The sequence below is a fragment of the Musa acuminata genome, chromosome BXJ1-4 (genome assembly GCF_036884655.1).
Source record: "Musa acuminata AAA Group cultivar baxijiao chromosome BXJ1-4, Cavendish_Baxijiao_AAA, whole genome shotgun sequence".
Taxonomy (NCBI): Eukaryota; Viridiplantae; Streptophyta; class Magnoliopsida; order Zingiberales; family Musaceae; genus Musa; species Musa acuminata.
The window spans coordinates 34,587,595-34,610,590 of NC_088330.1; the positions used below are offsets into that span (position 1 = coordinate 34,587,595).

At 34.8% G+C, this 22,996-nt stretch overlaps 1 protein-coding gene across 2 annotated transcripts; it reads left to right on the plus strand.

Moving 5' to 3' along the window:
* The first annotated feature begins 1,234 nt into the window (after positions 1-1,234).
* LOC135657532 (golgin candidate 5-like) lies at positions 1,235-22,881 on the plus strand. 2 transcript variants are annotated; one of them, XM_065175971.1, is made up of 19 exons: positions 1,235-1,845; positions 3,645-4,597; positions 8,458-8,529; positions 9,841-9,915; positions 11,410-11,524; positions 13,929-13,990; positions 14,096-14,143; positions 17,074-17,358; positions 17,480-17,539; positions 17,637-17,720; positions 17,856-17,921; positions 18,529-18,627; positions 18,734-18,952; positions 19,827-19,914; positions 20,048-20,274; positions 21,150-21,209; positions 21,303-21,416; positions 22,455-22,529; positions 22,607-22,881. In XM_065175971.1, the coding sequence occupies exons 1-19, from the start codon at positions 1,701-1,703 to the stop codon at positions 22,640-22,642; spliced, it is 2,883 nt and encodes a 960-aa protein (XP_065032043.1). In that variant the 5' UTR covers positions 1,235-1,700; the 3' UTR covers positions 22,643-22,881. The 2 variants fall into 2 exon arrangements, 1 of the variants encoding a protein (XP_065032043.1); XR_010504907.1 differs by lacking the exon at positions 22,607-22,881 and having other exon boundaries at positions 21,280-21,416; positions 22,455-22,534.
* Positions 22,882-22,996: the final 115 nt, after the last annotated feature.

The window sequence follows — 22,996 nt, forward strand, 5'->3', positions numbered from 1 at the left end:
CAACTAGAAAATATAGGGGCAATATGTCAAGTGGGTAGGAGTATAAAAGTTTACGTGGACAATGTTGGTAAATAGTTGCATTGTCGACACACACTTAGCCAACCTCAGAGAAACATTTACCACCATTAAAAAATTTTGGATGCAATTAAATATAATTGTGTATTTGGTGTAAGTTGATGAAAGTTTTTGGGCTTCATGTTACATTTACAAGGAATATATGTAAATATAGAGAAAGTCTAGTCCATTATCAACATGAAACCTCCATGTTTTATTAAAAAAGTTCAATAGTTGGCGGACTAAATTATCACTTTTAGTCGACTCTTATCTCGGAGAAGGGATTAGTGTTTATCATTCTTCAAGATCCTAAAATATCCAAATGACTCTTAATAGATCGAGCAATGTTAGAAAGCATTTGATACACTCAAGAGATACTCATGACGCCTCTCCAACTTTCCAATTCTTGCTCGGAGAAAGATTTATATTTGTGGTTATCTATAACCTCGATGGTTGTAACCTTGGTCTTAATTCAAGAGGAGCAATGAATCTAAATGCTTATGTATTATACTAGCTATATACTCCAAGATGGGAAAACTCGATATCTTAATTTTTAAAAGTTGACCTACGGGTTGATCCTGATAGCTAAAAAACTTCGACTCTACTCCTATGCTCATCGTATCATTATCATGATAGATCAACTAATATGCCAGATTCTTGCTAAGCCCAATGCCATGAGATAGCTCTTTATAAGCCAATGATTATCATCAAAGCACATGCTCTAAATGACTTTATGATAAAAATAACTCGAAGATATCCAAAAATACTAAATGCTCAACAGTGTAAATAAATAGGTCTGTCAAGTCATCAGAGAAGCAAGCCTTATCCCGGAGGATAAAATTAAAATTTATGAAAAAAGATGTTGAGTAAATTATTTAATATTAAAGATTAAAAATAAATAAATTAAAAAATGGATTGAAGCTCAAGAGCCACCTAATATTGTATATTAATATAAATTTTTATATTAATGCAATTATATTAACAAACATTTGTATGATATGAAACTAAAAAATGATGGTTTAATTTTAGTAATTATTTAAAATCATTTTGTTATATGTCGACATACGTTTGACATAAATTTAGCTAAATAAATACAAAAATAACTTATATATATAACAATATAATATTTATTCAAATTTCTTTTTCTTTCTTCTGATTCCACATCCGATCCGTCGGTAGAGAGGTCGGCGATTCCCCATATCTCAGACCCTCCATCTCTCACCACCTGACCGCTAAATCGCAGGGTCGCCATCGCGCGATTTCAAGGAAAGCAACCACTCGAATTTGATATCTCCGTCCGATCTCGGTCTCTGCTCCGAGTCGAAGTTCGTTCTCTGTCGATTTGAAAAGTTTTCTGGCTTCGATTTTACGCGGGATCATCCGATCCCTCTACATTTCTTCGGCCTATTTGGATCTTGATGCCTTATTTGGGTGCTGCTGTGGCTTGTGGAACAGAATCTTGATCTGCCGACTTAGATTTGGGTAGTGCGAGTTGAACTATTTGGGTAATGCGAGTTGAACTAATTGGGTAATGCGAGTTGAACTAACTCCATTTTGAGTTGGAATTGGTTGCAGAGTGGGTCGATAAATGGAAACTTGGAATATGGAATTAAGGTAGGAAGGGATTTGTATATAGCTAGCGCAGAATGGCGTGGTTGGGGAAGGTGTCCTTGGGCGGTTTCCCGGATCTGGCCGGGGCCGTCTCCAAACTGAGCGAGAGCGTCAAGAACATTGAGAAAAACTTCGATAGTGCGCTCGGGTTCGAAGAGAATCAAAATTCTAGTGACGAAGGTAATGGCTCTTTTTTTTTTTTTTTCCTTCCACTTTTGTTCTTTAAATTTCTTCTGTTCGTGCACATGATGATTACTAGTTATGGCTTGCCCATTTTGGTGAGCTAATCTCAAATTCATAAGGTAGCGTTTCTGCTGAAATTCTAGTTCCTAATTATTATCCTTCAGAGCGATAAATGAGTTGTGGAAGGTGTCAGCGCTAACCTGTCTGGTAAAGACTTTGACAGTGTATCGTAGTTCTGGGCTTGAATTCGGCCTTCGCTACTTACCCTTTACCAAAAACAAAAAGAAGGTTATGACATGCAAATGTAACTCATAGTAGAATATCATACCGACTTGTGGTAGAGCATTATGGATGAATATGCTGATTATAGATTATCAACGATAAAGCCTGAATTCTAGAAAGATATAGATATCAATGATGGTTGTTATACTTCATCCATATACAGAAGTAGATCATTCTTTTGGTCTTGAAGGTAAGCATGCTTCGCAATCAGTAAAGGGAGTCCTCTGGGATTACCTGATGGACATATATGCAGACATGAGGAATAAAATAATGTAAAATGCAGAAAAGTAAAATCTTTTCTTCTTCTATATGTGTTCACATGTGACCTTTTCTTTAAATTTGTCTGATTTGTTGACCTTTACTAGGTGAGGTCTCTTTTGTCTTGAGTTTCATAAGTTCACCTATGATTTTGATTACAAAACCTTAGTAGAATCCTTATAGTTAAACTTCAATTTTTGGGACTGTGGGCTAAACTTCATGGGCTTTTTTTGACATTTAATTGTTCATTTATAGAACTTGTAATCTGATTAAACTCTTATGCCATCAAAGAAATACACCAAAGGTTCTGAACAGCTGTTTAACATAAGTCTAAACAGGTTGATTAATTTGTACTAGAGATGCTGATTATATCAAGTTACTTAGCCTCATATTCTTGCTTTCCTATGCTTTATGCTTAGCATTAAGGATGTAGTGTTAAGGTATTATATATGCAATAACTAAGTTGCAGCATGCTATTGTCACTGGCACAATATTCAATACTGAATATAATGTCTTTGCTATGACATGCCTGTGCAAGTTACATGTCTTGTCATGGCGTGATGGCTGTGGCACCTCATTCTCTTATTTTATGGTTTACTAGTATTAGCAGCTTATTAATGTTTTTTTCCACCTTGATACTGATCTGCTTGGCTAGTTATAAAATAGCAAATGACAATAGAAATGATAACAAAATATTACTAATTTTTGATTGGCTGATACTCGTTCTTTCTAGTCATGTAGTTGCTATTTTGGAGGTGGCAGCATAACATATATATATGCCTTTTCTAAAAGAGAATACATTTGTCTTCTTGTTGATGATGTGCACTGAGGTTATGTTGGTTTCTAAAATTTGTCAATGCTGCAAAAATATCCCTTTAGTTGATTCTGTATGCAAAGATTCATTTCGTAATTTGATGGGACTAGATATGGCTTGTATCATAAGACTAGAATCATATTGAAAACCCTCTATTGTAGATTATGTTTGAGTTCAAAATATCACAGTTCACTGGTAAACCAATTGGAGGTTGGTCTTACTCCAAATTGGTTGTGGCATTATATCTCCTTACCAATTGATTTTGAAAATCAGTAGGAATCAGTGACCTTGACATCAGTTTGCTTTAAGTCACTCTATATTTCAATTTAATTCTGTATGATTTTTTCTCTTCATTTTTTCTGATGAGTTACCCATCTTTAGATGTTAGAACACAATATATGTGCTTCTCAAAACAAATTTTGTCTTTTCTTTGCACCATCAGGTCCTGCAAAATGGACATCAGCATCAGATAATAAAGGAATTTTTGAACCTATGATGACGTTCATGGGTCACAAAGGACAGGAAAATGCTTCTGAAGCATCACTAAAAGCTGAATTTTTATCACACACTTCATCTGCTGAGGAATATGAACAAATTTCAGCTGCAGGATCACCAGTATCCATGGTTGAAACAACTACTGAAAAGCAAACCAAAGATTTTATTAGTCGTGCTAATGGCACAGGTTCTAATATTGCCAGTACTATGGTCGACAAACCTGGAGAAGTTGATTGGAACGAAGTTATGGTTGGATCAAATTGTTTAAAAGCTGAAACAGAGACTTACTTGTCTGGAAGCAAGGAACAACCAGATTCATTTTCTTTGTCCCAACATAAAACAGATGCAGATGGAGGAACCAATGATAAAGCGCAACCAAGGGATTCCCTTCTGCAAATTGCAGATGGTGAAGAATCTAATGTTGCTAGTTTTCTCTGTGTAGCTGAAGAGTTGCATCAGGCAAGTGATTTACAGGGAAGCAATGTCAAAAATGAGACAGAAGCTGTGCAGATTGTTGATGAAGGATCTCCTGCGCAGTCTAATATTGTAGTTAGTGTCCAAGAAGGCCTTGAGATAGACACTTCAGTTGAAATACCTGTTAGTGTAATGAAATATGATCATGCCAATGAACTATCTGATTATAGTGATCTGAATCCAATCAGTACTGAGCAGCATCAAGTAACATCTTCTGAATCAGTTACACATGATACTGATGTATCTCCTAAGTCTATGGAAGTGAGCTCCAAAGCAATGGATGTTGAAGCTGAGGATGACAAATCTTCGTTTGGTGCATCAAATAATAAATCAAATTCAACGGATCCTATTGTTGAAGTAGAGAAGGTGAAACGGGAAATGAAAATGATGGAAACTGCATTACAAGGTGCTGCTAGGCAAGCCCAGGTACTTCATGTAATTTAGTTTATGGCAAGTGCTATTCTACTTTTTTAAATTGTGTGTCATTCATTACATTAAGGTTGTTGACTTTTTAGTATTGCCATCTTTCAATATTGACTTGTTATAACCAAAGCAAGCTATGTTCATATTCTATGAAGAAGTTCGAAAATGGGTGTAGCTTTCCATGAATCTTATGCATGTCCTTGTGTAAGAGTCCAAATGCTGCCAAAATTACAATGTAAGTAAGCATGCAGCTTATTATCTCGCGCATGCTATTCATCATCTCAAAATTTAAAACCTACTACTTGAAAAGCCAAAAATGACCCTTTTAAGTTTTTCTAAGATCCTTCTCTGAAGCCTTTTTTCTTCTCCTTCCTGTTATAGAGGGGATTTTTGTGTAGTGGAATATGTTCTATTTGGTTTAAGTACTATCACTAACCACATACTGATTGGAAAAAGGCTTCAACTGATTATAGTTTAAGTTCTATACAAATCCAAGGGAATAAATGCTCATTTAAACTTGGAAACTGCCATATTATGTTTACAGCTTTTAAAATTCATGTAACAACAACAACAAAGCCGTAAATCCTAATTATTTGGAGTCGGCTACATGGATTTTTTGCCACCATTGAGATATATAAAAAGCTATATGTTTAGTTGAGTTAAGACTATTTAAATATTTATTTATAGTATCTATTAACGTCTTTTTAGGTTTTCCTCTACATCTCTTCGTATCACTAGTCGTAATAATTTCATGTCTTCAATCCACTCATAGGTCTCCTGAGCACATGTCCATACCATCTTAAATGATTCTCTCTCATTTTATCCTCTATTAAAACGATACCTAATTGTTCATAAATAAATTTTTTTTTTTTTTTTTCCTAGTAACTCCATGCATACACCTCAACATTTTCATCTCATTAACATAAATTTTTTGTATATATTATTTCTTAATTACTCAATATTTAGATCCATAAAGCATTATTAGTCTAACAATTATTTTATAAAAAATTTCTTTTAATCTCAAAGATATCTGATGATCGCATACGACTCGTATTGCCCCTCACCATTTTAATCATCATGTTTTTACTCTATGAATAATATCTTCATCAATTTCTTTATTTTGTTGAATAATTGATCTAAGATGCCTAAAGCTTTTACTCTATGAATGATATTTCATCAATCTCTTTATCTTTAAAATTCATGCTCTTAAGGAAAAAATAGATATTTGACTAGACTTTCAGTTTTAATTGTTATAGAATATCAAGAAATAACTAGTTATGTCTTTCATCTATGAATAGAGTCCTGGTTTGTCCACTAATTGGAGTCTTTCGTCATGAGTTCAAGCTAGAAAGAATTTTTTTTCGAAATCAGCAAGAGTAGACATCCATTAGTCTGATTTTAACTAAATCAGGTATTCCTCCATCTCGATGCCTATTCCAAGGTTTCAAATTTTGTCCAGACCAATACATTCCAGGCGGTATTTACTGGTCCAGGTGTGAACTCACACGGACAACCCCTTTTTGGCAGTTCGTGGTTTGCTTGTTGGTTACAAAGTGGTAACCCTCTGGAGTTGAGCAGTTTAGTCTTTTTTTTCCTTTTTAATTTAGGGTTAAAGGCTAAAGCAACCCTTCTCTTGATTTCTCTTGTGGTCACCTTCCTTGTGTCGCCTGCCACCAGCAGCCCGCTCGCCTATCATTTGTGCTGCCCTCCGCTGCTAGTTCGTTGGGTACTCCTTTATTTCTTTCTCGTCATCCTCATCCACTTCTCCTGTTCCTCCTCCATTTTTGTACCATACAGTATACCATGTGCTAGTATGATGGTTCATATTGGACCTGTACCTGTCCGGCCAAGACTAGTAAGGGGCCCATAACCAAGATTTTAAACTGTGGTCTATTTTGTATCCTGTCAGAGTGTGAGATATGAGATGATCTCATAGCATTTAATTTATATCAACAATTATATTTGTGTTTTTTAGTTTCACAGACAATAAATTCATACTCGCAATTCTGCATTGTCTGAAATTTGAGGGTGAATATCCTATACTTTAGAGATTTTGTTGAAATGAAATAAAAGGATGTACAGAAACAAATAATGAACTTGTTTTATGGTCAATATGTTGTCACTTAATGGTATACTGACAGTTCCAATTATAAGCGGAAAGGGCCTTTTTTTTGGGACAATTTCTGCCATTACCTGAGCAGCTAGATTATATTGACTTAGTATAGTCAGACAAATAAGTGGTTGTTCTGTCTTCGGAATTGAGGCCTCATGCATGAAGCTTTTTCTATTGCTTTGTCTGGGGAGGGTAAAGGCTAAGAAGCACGGACACGGACACGGGAAACAAACATGACATGACATGGATATGGCAACACGTCATGTTAAAAAAAATTAGGACATGAACATGGCAAGAACACGTCTATTTTTTAATATATATTATATATAATATTTGATGAATATGAGTTTTATAGTATTTATACTTCAATTTTATAGACTCAACAATGTGAACAAATAAATATCATCGTAAAAGTTTAAACGTACTTAGATAATAAACTGTAATATAGTTAAATTTGTATAAAACAACAAAGATTCATCTGAATAAAAACAGAACATACACTGTTTGAATTATATAACATATAAAATTATATATTAAATACAAGTAATTTTTGCAATTTATAAAATTATAATTCATACAAGTCAAAAAATATTTCCACGTGAGCTTTGCACCAAATTATAGCTTATAATACAAGTAGTTTAATTCCACATAGTATGTTTAATATTTTTTAATACATTTCTAACATATGTCCACATAATTTATTTTATTCTTGTTACACGGTCAATTAACAATACAAGTTAATCAGAATAAAAGTTAATAAAGTAATAAATTTACCATCAATAAATATAGTTATGTGATATTATAGTACTACCATACATGAGACACTACTATTCCCATCTTTTCTTGAGACCAATGTAGCAAATCATGAATTCTCATGGTTCATTGACACGGGAAGAAGGGAGAAGAAATGTTGACAAAAGAATGGTGGGACCATGCTGTCTTGGGCAAGCCACCACTCGCCTTCAACCATCAGTTGGGTCTCACGTAGGCCCTCTTCCATTGAAGACGCCTCCGCACTAGTTTCTTTGTCATTTGCATAAAGCTGTTGCCTCGATACTGCTGGCCCATGCGCATGTCACAGGAGGAAGGATTTAGAAGCGGTGAGGAACGAGAGAGTTATTCTGACGTGTGTGTCTGAAAACTAAAATAAATAAACAAAAAAAAAGACACGTGTCGGACACGTATCTGGCCGTGTCAGTGACGTATCCTTGTCTCATACGTGTCCGACATGGATACGCCACCCAAATCAGCATGTCCGTGCTTCACAAGGTAAATGTATGTATTTTTACCCCTTGAAGAGCGAGGCTGATTATGTGACTAGAACTGTGTTCACCCAGGTTGTACAATATCTTTAGAGAAACTACAAGTGGTTGCTACTTGCTTTGATGCTTCTACGAATGGAGTGAATTCAAGGATCAACAAAGCCAGCTACTTTTTATTTTTTGTCATATACCTGTAGCACAGGGACTTGTGATGTCCATGGACAAGCCAAAAGAAAAAGGAAGTAAAATCTAAGAATGCAATGCAACCAAGCTTGTTTTGGGGACATGCTGCTCCTACATCCTGTAACATACTGTTATTATCTATGAAATTTTCTTAGACAATGTATTGGATAATCAGGAAATGTAGCTCTGGTGCATTTTGCAACTGATCTCTAACACTTTTTGATCAATCAATGTTGTAGTAAACACATAATAGCTTTTTCCTCTATTCATTGCATAGTAATATTTGTGTTCTCATGCTTTTGCAGGCTAAAGCTGATGAAATTGCTAAATTGATGAATGAGAACGAACGGTTGAAGTCTATTATTGAGGATCTAAAGGTAGGTATGAACCTAGCTGCTTTTCTCCTTTTTGTTTTTTTAATGAAGCTAACATATTTTCACCAAAAGATGTCTACGATAAGTTGTTATTCTTGGTTTATGGTTATATAATTAAAAGACATGATATGATTCTCATAATATAAAGGACATCATGCTTTTGTTCTGTCCTAGTCTTTCATATATTGCTTTGAGAATTTACCTACGCATGCAAAAGTTGATGCTTACATGCAACTTCACAAAAACAAGGGACCAAGAATTTCCCCCTCTCCTTGGTAAGATAAATGTTTCTTCTGTTGTCATTTGCATGGATCTTTTCACAAAATTGAGCTTTATTGAGGACAATGCCAATAGTCTATTAGATCTAAATTATTTTCATGTATATACTATTATTCATTACATTTCATAATTGTTGACCAAATCACTGAAGCAATGTTTTAATGGGTAGTTCTGACTCCTGAACATACTAGATTTATCTTTCCTGTATATTGAGAATATAGTCCCTTTTACCACTAATGGTACCATACATAATAACTGATACTCGATAAATTCAATACATAGACTATAATCGATTGAGGTAGATTAAGGTAAGTTACTCTGCCAAGTGTGGTGGACTATGTGACTGAAGAAATTTAATTTGTCTTTAAATGAAAGGTTAATTATTTCATATGAGGAATATATGACAGTTCAGATTTTCAATGAGGGTCTAATGATTAAGGATTGCTTTGCTATAGCATGAGGGTGTGCCATGATTTGTCACATTGGTCAAAAGACCCTTGTTCTGGTCAATCGAGGCAAAAAAAAATTGCGTACCATACCTTGGATACTTATTAGCATATTACATGATAACATTCTTGTGGCCTGTAAGCCCTCACTAAGTTTTATTACTTTCTTATGGTTTACTGAGTATTATCTTTATATGGGGCTAATTATATATTACCCATATAATTAGATACCTTTAGCATCCTAGTCCTTACACTTTGAAAGTTATATTGGGATCCCTATGTTTACAAAAGTGAAACATTGAGATCCTTATATAGGATTACGGAGGTAATTTCACAGGATTAAAAACAAAAAAAGAGAGAGGGGTTTTGTTGGAGCAATGAGGTTAAATGTTTTACTTTCGTAAGTATAGAAATCTCAATGTAATTTTTGAAAGTATAGAGACCGGAATGCTAAAGATAGTTAATTACAGTGGGTAATATGTAATTAGGCCCTTTATATGTTTTCATGATTATTATCATAATATCATTGCTTGTTTTTGTAAAAAATACTTCATCATTTGATTCTAAATTTTTTATTATTTAACTGTAGAGGAAATCATCAGAAGCTGAAATAGATGCATTACGAGAGGAATACCACCAAAAGTTGTCATCTCTTGAAAGAAAGGTACAGATAACTATTATGTTTTTTTTCTTTTCACAGCACAAGATCATATTTTCTCACTTTTTAAAACTTTAAAAAATAATATATTTGAGTTGAATTGGGTATTATTACTTTTGGCTTTTATTATTTGCGAGTTGGCCGATTCCACCTTTTGACAATCTTGCCTTTTTTTTCTTTTGCATCTTTTGGATTGAGGCATTTGAACTGATTTTACTGTTTGATTCTGAATGTTTTCTCTTTTGATTCTGCTTTCATTTATATTAATAATTTCCATTAGAACAGAATGGTTTATTAAAACATATATTGCTCTAGCCTCTACACTTTCTGACTTTAACAAATTAGTCAGATATGTTTGACGAAAAACTGTCATTGTCACTGAATGCTGTATACCTTGTGGATACATTGTCACTCAAGGGGCAATTAAATCATTGCATGAGACAGTTATAACTTATAACCGAGTAATCTAATTAAAATGGTTTAATCACATTCACAAAGATGAAAGAAGTAACTTGGGGGATCAGAATAGTGGGAACAATTAGAGAATGAAAAGATAAGATGAGAAAGCATGAATTTGAAGAAACATTAAGCCATGTTGATATAACTCGCTGTAAATTTTGGCTCAAATAATTGGTACGGCTTGGTATTATGGTCTATAAGTTTTAAACTGTTATATTTACTAACTAGTATGCGTTCAATCAATGTGAAAGGAGTAATTCTGCATCTGGTCATACACAGGCATCTGAGGATGCAATACTGCAATCTCCAAAATGCATGACATGGCTCTTTGTAGATTACAACCTTAATTCAGACACATATGGGTACTATTTATTCAACTTGTTTTTACTTTTATTACGCGGTGGTGATTCTGTGGGATGATTTTCAAATAACTGAATATGGATTGAATTCCTTTTTTTTTTACTTGGTGACTTTTATTATTAAGCTTGAATCTTATTTGAACTTCCATCTTGACTCTATTTGCTAATTTATTTCCAATCTAGAGTCTGATTCTTGCTTCTGACCCTTTTCAGATAGTTTTTATTAAAAAAATATCAATATACTGATTAACTTTACACTGTGCCTTTATTTGAAAAGAAGTGTTTTTTCATGCCTTTTCCTCTGACCCTCCTATTTTCCTCAGTCAGGTTTGGTTTAAAGGGTGAAAATCAACATTAAAAGAGGATATATGTTATCCTGTCAGATGGCCTTTTTTATTCTGGCATTTTGGTGATTGTTCTAAGAAGTCAGTTGTGATCCTAGAGAGACCTCGTTAGGGTACTATCCAGTGGTTTCTTGCAATAAAGTTTTTCATCCATTGGGTTCTTTTGATGATTTTGTCGGGTTCTATTTTTAGATCTTTGAATAAAGTCTTCTTTTTTCCTTTACTTATTTCATCATATTCATGAACTAAGATGGAGTTTTCCTTTGCCTAAAAGACAAATCTGATTCTATGACATGCAACCAAATTTGATGGCAAAATGATGATTAAAATTTTTGCAGGTTTATGCACTCACTAGAGAAAGGGATACATTAAGGAGAGAACAAAACAAAAAAAATGATGCATCTGCTCTTTTGAAAGAAAAAGATGAGATAATCAGTCAAGTTATGGCTGAAGGTATGTCATGGCTAAATCTTCTTGCTTTTTTTCTTTGCAATTCAGAAGCCTTGCAATAAATCCCATCTTAATTTGTTCTGGATTTTTTTTTAACTGTGATATTTATGCATTAGTTGTTAAGAACATGGTTTTGAGTACTAATATAATATTGTTCCCGTTCAAGTTCCAAACCTCTTTTTTCTCCATTTATCTATATAAACCTCTTGTATTGTTGTCTTTAGAATTCCACCATCAAGTTATAGTAAAGTTTCTAGCTATTTTCCTCTTATATTTTTTACTAATTATTTTTATATTTAATGCCATCAACCTATATTAATTTATGATTCTTTCACAAGACAACTTTACAACCTTATATATAATTCTATCTTCCTTTCTAGTTAAAAGATACATTTATTTGACTATAATGGTGGCTACTTTCATCTCTTTTCTTAATTTTAATATTAAATTATTAATAATTATGAGATCTAAAATTATATGATAATTATGATTCCCTTCATTCCTTTCCTCGTATCCAAGGTCCTCATGCGCTCTTCTAAATCCACCGTTCCTTCCTCATCTTCCTATAATTGTTTGAACCTCCTCTAATTATATGTTTCAGCATTCCTTGAATAATTTTATTTTTCAAAATTTCCTTTTTGTTTGATCATCCAATTTAATGAGGAGGGCTACAAGCATGTAGAAGGATCAAAATCTCTTCTCTGAATATAGATTATAAAACTGTAATTCTATCCCCAAATCTTTTGAAGTATGTAGCATCGTCTTAAGATCCTTATCTAAAACAATATAATACCTTTTCTATATATGAGTTTTCTAGCATACCAAATTTTATATGTAGGATTATCTATTTTTCTGATTTTTTCCTGACCGCTTAGTCTCCTATAAACAAATTATGTTAATTCTTATTCTAATCATTGCATTACTAATTCTAATCTTTTCCTGAAGTGTTGTGTTCCTATATTCAAATTGCTAATCTAGTTTCTTGGTCTTGGACTAACATCCTTAGTTATTTTGCATCACATTTGAGTGCCCATATGATGGGATGCTTCAAGATGACCTCTTAGCCTACACTCAGCACTTTGAGAAATATGCGTAGTGAATGTAACCTGTGTCACTCAGGATGATGACTTAATTCCTAATGAGAACAGTTAAGAACCATCCTCATAAAACAACTAACATGATTATTAGACTCGGTTTGGACATGAACTTTCTCAAATCTCAAGCCACTGGTTGGACTCGCTGGTTGAGCAGTCAGACCACATGTTTGATATAGGTATTTAAAAAACAAACTATACTTATTTATTATATTTAAAAATGCTATATATTCTTAAAATACAATAAAATTATAGTTGTGTAATGTCTCTTTGCTGTAGAATCGATTCAGAAATTTGATAACCAAAAGATATAAATCCAAACTCCAACAGTAGAATTACAAAAAGAAAATTGATTTGTAGTACAGAATGTGAGGTCAAAAAAGAAGTAAAAAAATGATTATGAAAATGAGTGGCTACAAAAAGGATGGGGATGAAAAAAAATGAAAGACTGGTGATGAAAGAGACAAAAAAGAATGATAGCAAGAGCAATGGGCAAAGATGAGAGAATGATAGAGGGGTGGTTAGACAGAGGAGTTGGGTAACACACACTTAGAGGGAGCAAATGATTTATTTTTATTTATCAAAAAACAAAAATATACTAAAAAAATTAATAAAAAAACAATTATATGCATGGGCATTTTGCCCAATATGAACAAAAACTATAATAGAAGCCTCCATCATTTTCATCCGGACATGGTGCCGGCATTGACACTATTATATGAACAGACAAAAATGTGATAATTTATTTTTTCCTTTTTTCCCAAACAATATAGGAAATGAAAGAAACAACCAAAATATGTGAAAATTTGATGAACAGAGAATAGATTCTGTAGGAGATATATTTGGGAATATGTTTTCAAACAAAAAACTTGGAAACTTTTACTTATATTTACGAGATCTGATAATGTTGTTAAAACTTATATTTGATATCATTTATTGGTACCCCGTAGTTTACTATAGTTACTCTTTCTTGACATGGTTGTTATCTGTGCATTAAATATAATGTCACTCTAATAAAAATTTAGATATTTTGATTTCCAATAATTTCCAAGAGAGACATTAATATGATTGAAGGCTTGCAAACTGCATTATTAATATTTTTGAAGGTTTCTTTTCATAATTTTCATGCAGCTGGTCTTGCGTGTCCCTGGTTGAGCCATAGTTAACACCAATTATATATCTGTAAAATTCTTTCTGCATTGTACTTTGGACGTGTTGAATGCACTCATCTAGTCACTTTGTAGCCTTTAATTCTGCATTCTGCATATATATGTACTGAATATTTCCACGCCTTATTTTAACTTTTGAAACAGGTGAAGAGTTATCAAAAAAGCAGGCTGCTCAGGAGGCAACTATCAGGAAACTAAGGGCTCAGGCATGGTCTCAGATAAATTGATTTTGTCATATCATGCTAATTTTTACTCTTCATGTTTTCAAGAAATATTATCGTGATTTTCTTGTGTTCTCTTTTTGATGCCAGATACGGGACCTTGAAGAAGAAAAGCAAAGACTGAACTCAAAGCTTCAGGTAATTTGATAAATTGGTAAAGTCTTTAAAACTAAAATTTGTATAGTAATTTCAAACAAGGCCAAAAATGTTCCTTTTTGTGAATACTTTGATAAACATATATTAAATGTGATTGAACATGTACTTGTTGTATTCACCACATCCAATAGTTGGAAATCACCATTTTTGGCCTGAAGAAATATAGAGGTCTTTTATTAAGTAATGGTTGCACCAAAATATTAGTTTCTATGATGATGTGCACCAAAATATATGTCTTTTGCGGTTCACCAGCACCTGATAATAACTATTTCATCTTTCTCCGTTTACTTATCTCAGCTTCTGCTGCCAGTTATAGATTTATGTTATCATGACTTACTGTTTCATCTATTACCCATTTTTCAAATATCATAATAAATTTTTGGCACTAGAATTAAGTAAATGTCTTAATAATTTGCATGGGAGTTAGCAAGGTTTTAAATATCAGTTCCGTACCAGTTTCAGTAATCTACTGGCCCATGTATATGCCAGTCTACCCAAGCAGTATTTGGACCTATACCACCTGGTACGAACTGTAACAATGATAAAATAATAATATTTATCAGTACCAGCCCGTCTGGCCAATTCCAATCCTTTGTTAGACTGGTAAATACCGAATGGTAATTGAAACCTTGGGTGTTGGTTTCTGGATCATTTGTTGGGGTATCTTTGTATATCATGCATGCCAGATGTCAGATGATACATATGGTAGAGAATTTGACATGTAGCAGAGGTTCATATATTCGTATCTCTAGCGGGTACCAGGTAGCAGAACTTACCCATTCTTTCATTGCATAAGAACTTATGCTACCTACTTTGGCGAATTCTGACTAATATAGTCTCTACATGGTTTGCTTTCTTATTTGTAACCTTAGATATGAGTAGTAACTTTTGGACATCTATCTTTTTGTCTTGTTCTTTAAGTAGGTCCATCTTACTTTTTGATTCTTTTCTTTTTATTTCATTTTGGGTGATATTCATAAGGTCTATACGCTTATCAACTAAAAATTTGTAGCTGCAAGATAATATCCCAACTTTCAATTGGCACCTAAAGGAAGTGGTATTTTCACAAAAAAAGGAAAAGGTGTATGAATGCCACCTGTACTTTCAACTCTTTGCAAACTGACTCCCGCTGCTCTCAAATGCCCTTTTGAACACGTGAAATTTCATGACATGTCCTCAGGCACCTTTTCATCCATCTGCTGTCAAGGAACATTGACATTTTAACTATGTTGATAAAGAGAACTTGTTAAAAATTTGTCAAAAATGTTAAGGTGGCAATGACATGTATTGGTATAGACTCCAACAAAAGCTACATCTTAGCCATATCCCTTATATTTCCTTATAGGGCTTATATATCTTCACAAGCTTGAGTTTGATTTGAACTTCTAAAACAATACCATACTGAAGCATGGACATTCATTCTTGAGCCTAGGGAGTGTCATTTGAGATCTAAATGGAACTGAAGTTAAGGTTGTCATCATTGCCAACAATTTGTCATATATTAGCACTCTTGTGTGCTCTGTAAAAGTATGGTAATAATAGTATAATACATCTTTTTTACTTTCAGTAATGGTGCTTTACATCAATAAGAATGTGACATGGAACACAAATTTATATTATTGATGAGCATATGAGTGGCAGAGTCAACTATAGGCTCCTAGGACCCTAGACAAGAATCTAGAGTTTGTCAGGCAAACTTAGACAAAAATTATCAACTTTGATTTATTTAAAAATTGAAACATAACCATAAAAATTGATAAGCAGCAAAGAAGGCAGTGGTGAAAGGGGAAGAAAGCAGCGGTGAATGTGCAAATAGGCAACGAGGAACAGGGAAGAGGGATTGGGGAGGGAGAGAGAGAGAGAGAGAGAGAGAGAGGGGAATGGGAGGCTATGATGAATGGGGCAGAGGTAGGAGGAGGAGAGAAAGAGAGAGATATACTGGGAGGGAGGGGAAGAAGCCGTCATTGTCGTTGGAGGAAGATGCCGCTACTACCGTTGGAGGAAGACGCCACTGCTGCCGCTAGAGGAAGACGCCGCTGCCATCGTACAGAAACACAGTGGGAAAGGGGGATTTCTACGTCAGCTAGCTGGTTCAATCGAACCAAATAGTACTATTTTGGCTTGACTCAGGCTTGACTTGGCCTAAGTTGAACCAATGGGTGCCTGGCTCGCCCTTGGGCCGCGCTTGAGTGAAGTCGCCCACCCAACCCAATAGGCAGGTGCTCGGGCCTCGTCTCACCTCGCCTGGGTGCCCGGTGATTTCATAATATATACTTTAGGATTGCATCTTAAGTTACTTAACACTGATAAAATATATACTACTGATATCAGTCCATTCCCTTCCCCTCATTCTTGCCTTCCACTTGCTTGTCTCTTGTTTAATTTAAAGAGAAAACATACTTTTTTAATGATGAGTCTTGGCACAATTGGTGAAGTTGCTTCTTTGCAATCTGGATGACTAATGTTTGAGTTATGGAAATAACCTATTTGCTTATAAAGGTATGGTCACATAGGTTGACCCTTTTTTACAGTTTGTATTAGCCGAAACCTTTTGCATTAGGGTTGTCCTTTATGATCTTTTCGATAGATTTCATTTAGTAAATTCTATTTGTCGGATATAACTATCCCTCATATTTGTTGACCACTGTTTTCTGAAAAGTGGCTATCTGAAAATGAAAAATTTATGCGTGTGTTTGTTAATATTTGTAAATAGATTTTTGACTATGAAATCTCTCTTAATTGGGTGTCAGCTTGCTTCAAAAAAAGCTCAAAGCTGCTACTAATATATTCCTGTATTGTCGGAAAAGTGCATGTGAAAACAGCCACAAAAAGTTGCTTAGAGTTGTCTTTTAAGTTCTTCCTTGGTTAATGCCACACTATTAGTTCCTAACTAAATAATTTATATATCTTAGGTTGAGGATACGAAGGTAGAAAGTATTAAAAGAGACAAGACAGCTACTGAAAAGTTGCTGCAGGAAACCATAGAAAGAAATCAAGCAGAACTTGCTGCTCAGAAGGAATTTTATACCAAAGCACTTAATGAAGCCAAGGAGGCTGAAGCATTGGCAGAGGCACGAGCTAACACTGAAGCCAGTGTTGAAGTTGAGAGCCGCCTGAGGGAAGCAGTTGAACGTGAAACTATGTTGGTTCAGACACTTGAGGAGTTGAGGCAGAGTCTGACTAGAACAGAGCAACAGGTACTTGTTAATTGTAGATAACTCGATTTGTTTTGAATGCCTGATCTATTTTCATATGTAGGCTTTTGATTTTTTTCTGATTTTCTTTCTTCCCAATATTAATGGATCAACCATTACACAGGCAGTTTCTAGAGAAGAAATAATGCGAAGGGATATAGAGGATCTTCAAAAACGGTATCAAGTATGTTATTCTTCATGAAATCCGTGCGGTTACTTGTGCTCTTAATAGTTGGGATTTTTGGATCTGATGGTTACATTTTACTTTGGCTGATCTCCAGGCAAGTGAGTTACGCTACACTGAGTTGATCACACAAGTTCCTGAGTCAACTCAGCCACTGCTGAGGCAAATTGAAGCAATGCAGGTTATATACTTTTGCTTGCTTGCCATTGTGGTGACTTTCTATTGCATGATTGGCATATTGTAGAAAATGCTTACCGTCCAGGGTTTATTTCTATGTAGTCAACTTACTAATGTTTGTTAATTTCAATTTGAACAGGAGACAGCCACTAGAAGAGCGGAAGCCTGGGCTGGTGTAGAAAGAGTTCTAAACTCCCGCCTGATGGTTGTCCTTAAAATATTGCTAATCCCTTGACTTTTTATGACTTATAATACATGCATTAAAAGAATTGTGTAGATTAGGATTGGAGTAGAAGAATGTCAGATAATAAGAATGCCACAAATTGGCCCTGAAATAGCAAGTTTTAAGAACAATGCAAAAACCTAATAAAAAACATCCAATGAGGTGGCTATGTAAAATATCTTACAAGTCTGACTCTCAGTAGACTTGTGAGTTGTGACCATTCAAGTAGTTGTACCCAGGGTCTGCCGTACCGAGTCATACCGCTCGGTACGGGCGGTACGTACCGGTCTGACAGGTTGTCGGTACGCGGACCGACTGTTACCGGTCCGAGTGCGCTGTAGCACTGCTACAGTACTCGGTACACCTGGGTGTACCGCTCGGTATACCGTACCGTACCGGTACCGAGCTCAGGTCGAAATATTGATACGGTACGGTATTGCGAACCTTGATTGTACCTATATCAAGGTCTTTGAGACATTTGTTAGTTTCTGAGTGACCCAATCACTGGTTTCCTAAACCTAGAAAAATTAGTTGTTTGGTAGACACTAAGTGTCAAAGGTTTCTGACATTTACTGGTTTTAATTGACAGGAGGCAGAAGCCAAAGCAGCTGCTGCAGAGGAAAAGGAGCGAGCCCTGAATGAGCGGCTATCACAAAATCTATCTCGAATTACTGTTCTTGAAACTCAGGTTTTCTGAATTTATCATTTTACAGTATATAATCATTTGCAATCACTCTTCTTTCCTTTTCAAGCAATATATACAAGTCATGATTTTTTAATGGTGGAATATTCAGATTTCATGTATCAGAGCAGAACAAACACAACTGAGCAGATCACTTGAAAAGGAAAGGCAGAGAGCATCTGAAAGCAGACAAGAATATCTAGCAGCAATGGAGGAAGCTGCCACTCAAGAGGGCCGGGCCAAGCAGCTTGAAGATGAAATCAAGGAGATTAGGAGTAAACACAGAAAGGAGTTGCAAGATGAAGTGGTTCATAGAGAACTTCTGGAAAAGGTGACTTGGCTTTTTGTCATACATTTGTTTCATTGTCCAATTAAATAAATTTCAATTAATTTGAAAATCAACATAGTATTACCAAATGCATTTTTACATGGCTAGTATTACCAAAAACTGTTTTAGTTACTTAGGAAGTTAGGATGCATATCTCTTAAATGAAATATTGCATTTAGACTGTTGGATTTGTTCTTACTTTCGAAGCCCTCAAAAGGTTACACAATATATATTGTCTGCTAGTGATTGTCATGATATTGACCAACTACAAGCAATGATACTTGCTTGTATGATTTTTGAACACATTAAATGTTTGGACCCTGATAATTGTAGTGTGTCTTGGATCTGTATTCGACATCTTGGGTATGTTTCGGCGAACTTTCTGGTAAAAAGTTTGTAAGTTCTAGAATATGTATAGTTGGTACTCTTGCCTATAGCAGGGGACGGGCCATTATGAATGATCATGGATCATCTTCATCTTATCTCTTCTAATATCTTAAAAATCTTTTTTTTCATTTATGTTTTGATTGTTTTTCATGATTACATTATTTCTTGATTGATATTTTTTACATTATTATAGATGATGATGATTCTTTAATGGAGTGAGACATTAAATGTTTCTCAAGCATAATGTATGTTTGTAACTTTGTAGTGCTTCTAAATGCTGTTTTTTCAAAGAGTTACTTTTGTTCCAAAAATGTATAACATATTACCTCATTCGTATCATTTCATGGTTGTAATTTGTATATATAAAGTGTCCATACTTTCCAAAAGACTGTTGGTGGAGTACTCATTGGCAATGCCATTACACCTATAAGCTTGATTGACAGATTAACCAGTGAGATCAACTCAACATTTTCAACTTTCGCTATGTCAGGAGCTTGAAAGGCTAAGAACTGCCAAAACAGAATTGCCAAAACCAATTTCTCGTGAAACTCCTCCAGTTGCAAATCAAGATCAAACCAGTATACTTACTGAACTTTTTTTCTTTGGGAAAATTGTATTATATTGTTTCCATTACGTCTCTCTACCGTAATAGAAGGCTTCTTCTTTAATTCTATGGGTTCATATTGTCTTTGTTCCTTTCGTGCTTTGCAGAAAATCTATCCATTAGGAAGCTTTCAAGTGCTGGGAGTTTGAGTAGCATGGACGAAAACATTTTCTTGCATACATCTTTGGACTCGTCCGATAGTTTTCCACTGGAGAGGAGACCATCTGCAGAAGGAAACATTTCTCCATATTTTTTGAAGAGCATGACACAAAGTGTATATGAAGTAGCACTACGTCAAAAGGATGGTGAACTCGCATCATACATGTCACGCTTGGTATGGAAAATTTTAATTGTTGTGGTTGCACTTGCCAAAATCTTTTATCTTAATCTGTAAACAGAATTATAGTAGTTTTCTGATGGATTTTTTTAGGATCTTTTAGAAAATATTCTAATCCAGGTCATAGTTAACCATCAATAGGTTACTTTGCTAATGCAAAACATTCCTCCTGTGAAGAATGAAGCCTCTATGCCTATGCATTTTAACTGAAAAAGTTGCCATTTTGCATCCCTCGTGTGTTGGTTAATAGTTGAAACTTTAGCAGCTCATCAATAATTATCTTTAGCATGAATTTTTATTCTGATAATATCTTCTCTGTTTACTTCTTGTTACAAATTTAGATTAGATGCATTTATGGGGCTGAGAAATTGTAATGGGATGTACAGTTGTGCCAGTAGGGAAACATCCAGTGAACCTTCACCTGCATTAGCAAGTATGAATGAAGGGGTGAAGATGATGATGATGGAATGAGTAACAGAAACTTGTGTGAATCCACTATCCTGAAAATCTAAATATCTTCTTGGATGATCCTGCAAGGATTAGAGTGGAAGATCAGGCTGAAACACCGTCAATGGCCGACAAGTGCATAGTTGTGCTATTCAATTAATGTTTGAACTACTCATCCTGTAATTTCTCCTTTCTTTTCCATTGTTGTAGATTGTGCTACATTTGTTGTTGTTTATTCTTTCCAATTCTTGCTTTTGCATATCCAGAATATGGATATGTGGTCTTTTAGTTTATTATTCCTTTTACATTACACATCTTTTCAAGTTCCTCCTGTCTTGGTAGAACTTGCATATTTTCTGTGTTCAAATCACTTCCTTTCTGGTTAATTTTAAAATTTTGAATTTTAGACTTTTTGTTCCTTGTAGGCTTCATTGGAATCTGTTCGTAATTCTCTTGCTGAGGAACTAGTCAAACTGACAGAGCAGGTTAACTCCCTCACAGTTCTGTTATCCTTTTTAAAGAATTGGATTCCTACTGTATGATTCTTGACAACAGTGCTGGAATACTGTCATAAGCAGTGCGAAAAGCTGCGAGCAGAAGCAGGAGTTTTACCTGGATTACGAGCAGAGCTAGAAGCCCTAAGGCGAAGACACTCTGCAGCACTGGAACTTATGGGTGAACATGATGAAGAGGTACTCATTTTAACTCGTGCTATTTGAATATTGTTTTTCACAAAATTGCATTTCTGGCATTGTGGATCAATCAACTTTACTTTAATTACAATTTTTTGCTTGATTTTTACTGTGTATATTCTCAACCATTCATATTTCACAATGCCTTCCAATATATCCATGCACCATCCATCTAGCTTGATTTCTTTCTTCTATCTTATTCGTTTCCTTTTTTGTCATTCTTCATCTGGAATATGCAGTTGGAATTAATAGATTAAATTTAGTCAATGCATTACAAACTTTAAAATATAATTAGGTTGTTAAAATGCCATTTTCTTGTACAAAACCAATGCTCTCTTCTGAGTCCTCTTTTGCTGAGTCAAATTTAAGCCTCAAAATATTCTATGTCAAAAGCTCCGTATCAAACTTCTTCAAAGAAACTCTAAATTCCTTGATGCTGTTTAAAAGGAAATTCATTTACTAACCTAGTGTTTTTGAGAAGACACCAATCCGTTCAGATTGGAATCACATGAGAGTATTCAAAGCAATGGGACCTTCTGGTGGAAGAAAATATTGAATATTTTTAATGCGGTTAATGCGAACAAGGTCCGAGGGATTGGGGTGAGGGTAGGAGTTTAAACTCGACGTTGGACTATGTAATCTAATGGACTAAATCACATTGACAGAACAAATCTTTCAGATAGTCCAATTGTCACAGTTAGAGCAGCACTGATCTGGATTGGCTGGAGACAACTGGGTGGACAGGTTCTGTTAGAATAAGCAAAATATCACTCAGAATTAGCAGGCATCCCAGGGCCACCTGGATCTGGAAGAAGACAGGATGTTTGAAGCGGGGATGACTAAAATCAGGACACAGGACACGTGTCTTTGGTGATTCTTTTAATCAAGATTAGCAAAAAAATTAACGATTTATGGAGGAATGATATGAAAAAATGATAAGCAGACTGATAAAATACAACAAATGAGGTTTTTATTTCCTTGGTTAAATTAGGTTGTCTTTTTCCATAAGAAAAATAAACTATCCTGTATCTTTTGCAGTTGGAGGAACTACGAGCTGATATCATCGACCTGAAGGAAATGTACCGAGAGCAGGTCGATTTGCTTGTGAACAGGGTAAATCTGGTTTTTTTGGTGATATCTTGCTGATTATAGAATTGAAACACTGAAAGTTGTGTCCATGTTCCAAACAGATCCAAACGATGACTTTATCAGCTGGTGCAACTTAGATATATACAAGAAATTCTTGTGCTGATGAATGATGCAAAGGCCATGTTACAAATCCATAATTTTGGTCTGCCTCGAAGGTTTTTTTTTTTTTTTTTAAAGTGTTGGTGGTCTGTTCTTTGTATTTGCTTTAGAGCTGTATACATATTCAACACAGATAGGGAACTTGGATACAGTTAAGAAACCTACGAAATGCTTTGTTGTATATTTTGAAGGAAAATAAAACCAAGTTATGTTGTTTTGTTTGCGTATTAGTGGAGTTTACTGAAGACAAAAGACCTGCTTCCATAATTAGAAGATCAATGTAACTTCTCTTGATGCTTGAAGGCCTAGTAGACCTTCAATTTGTGTCATTG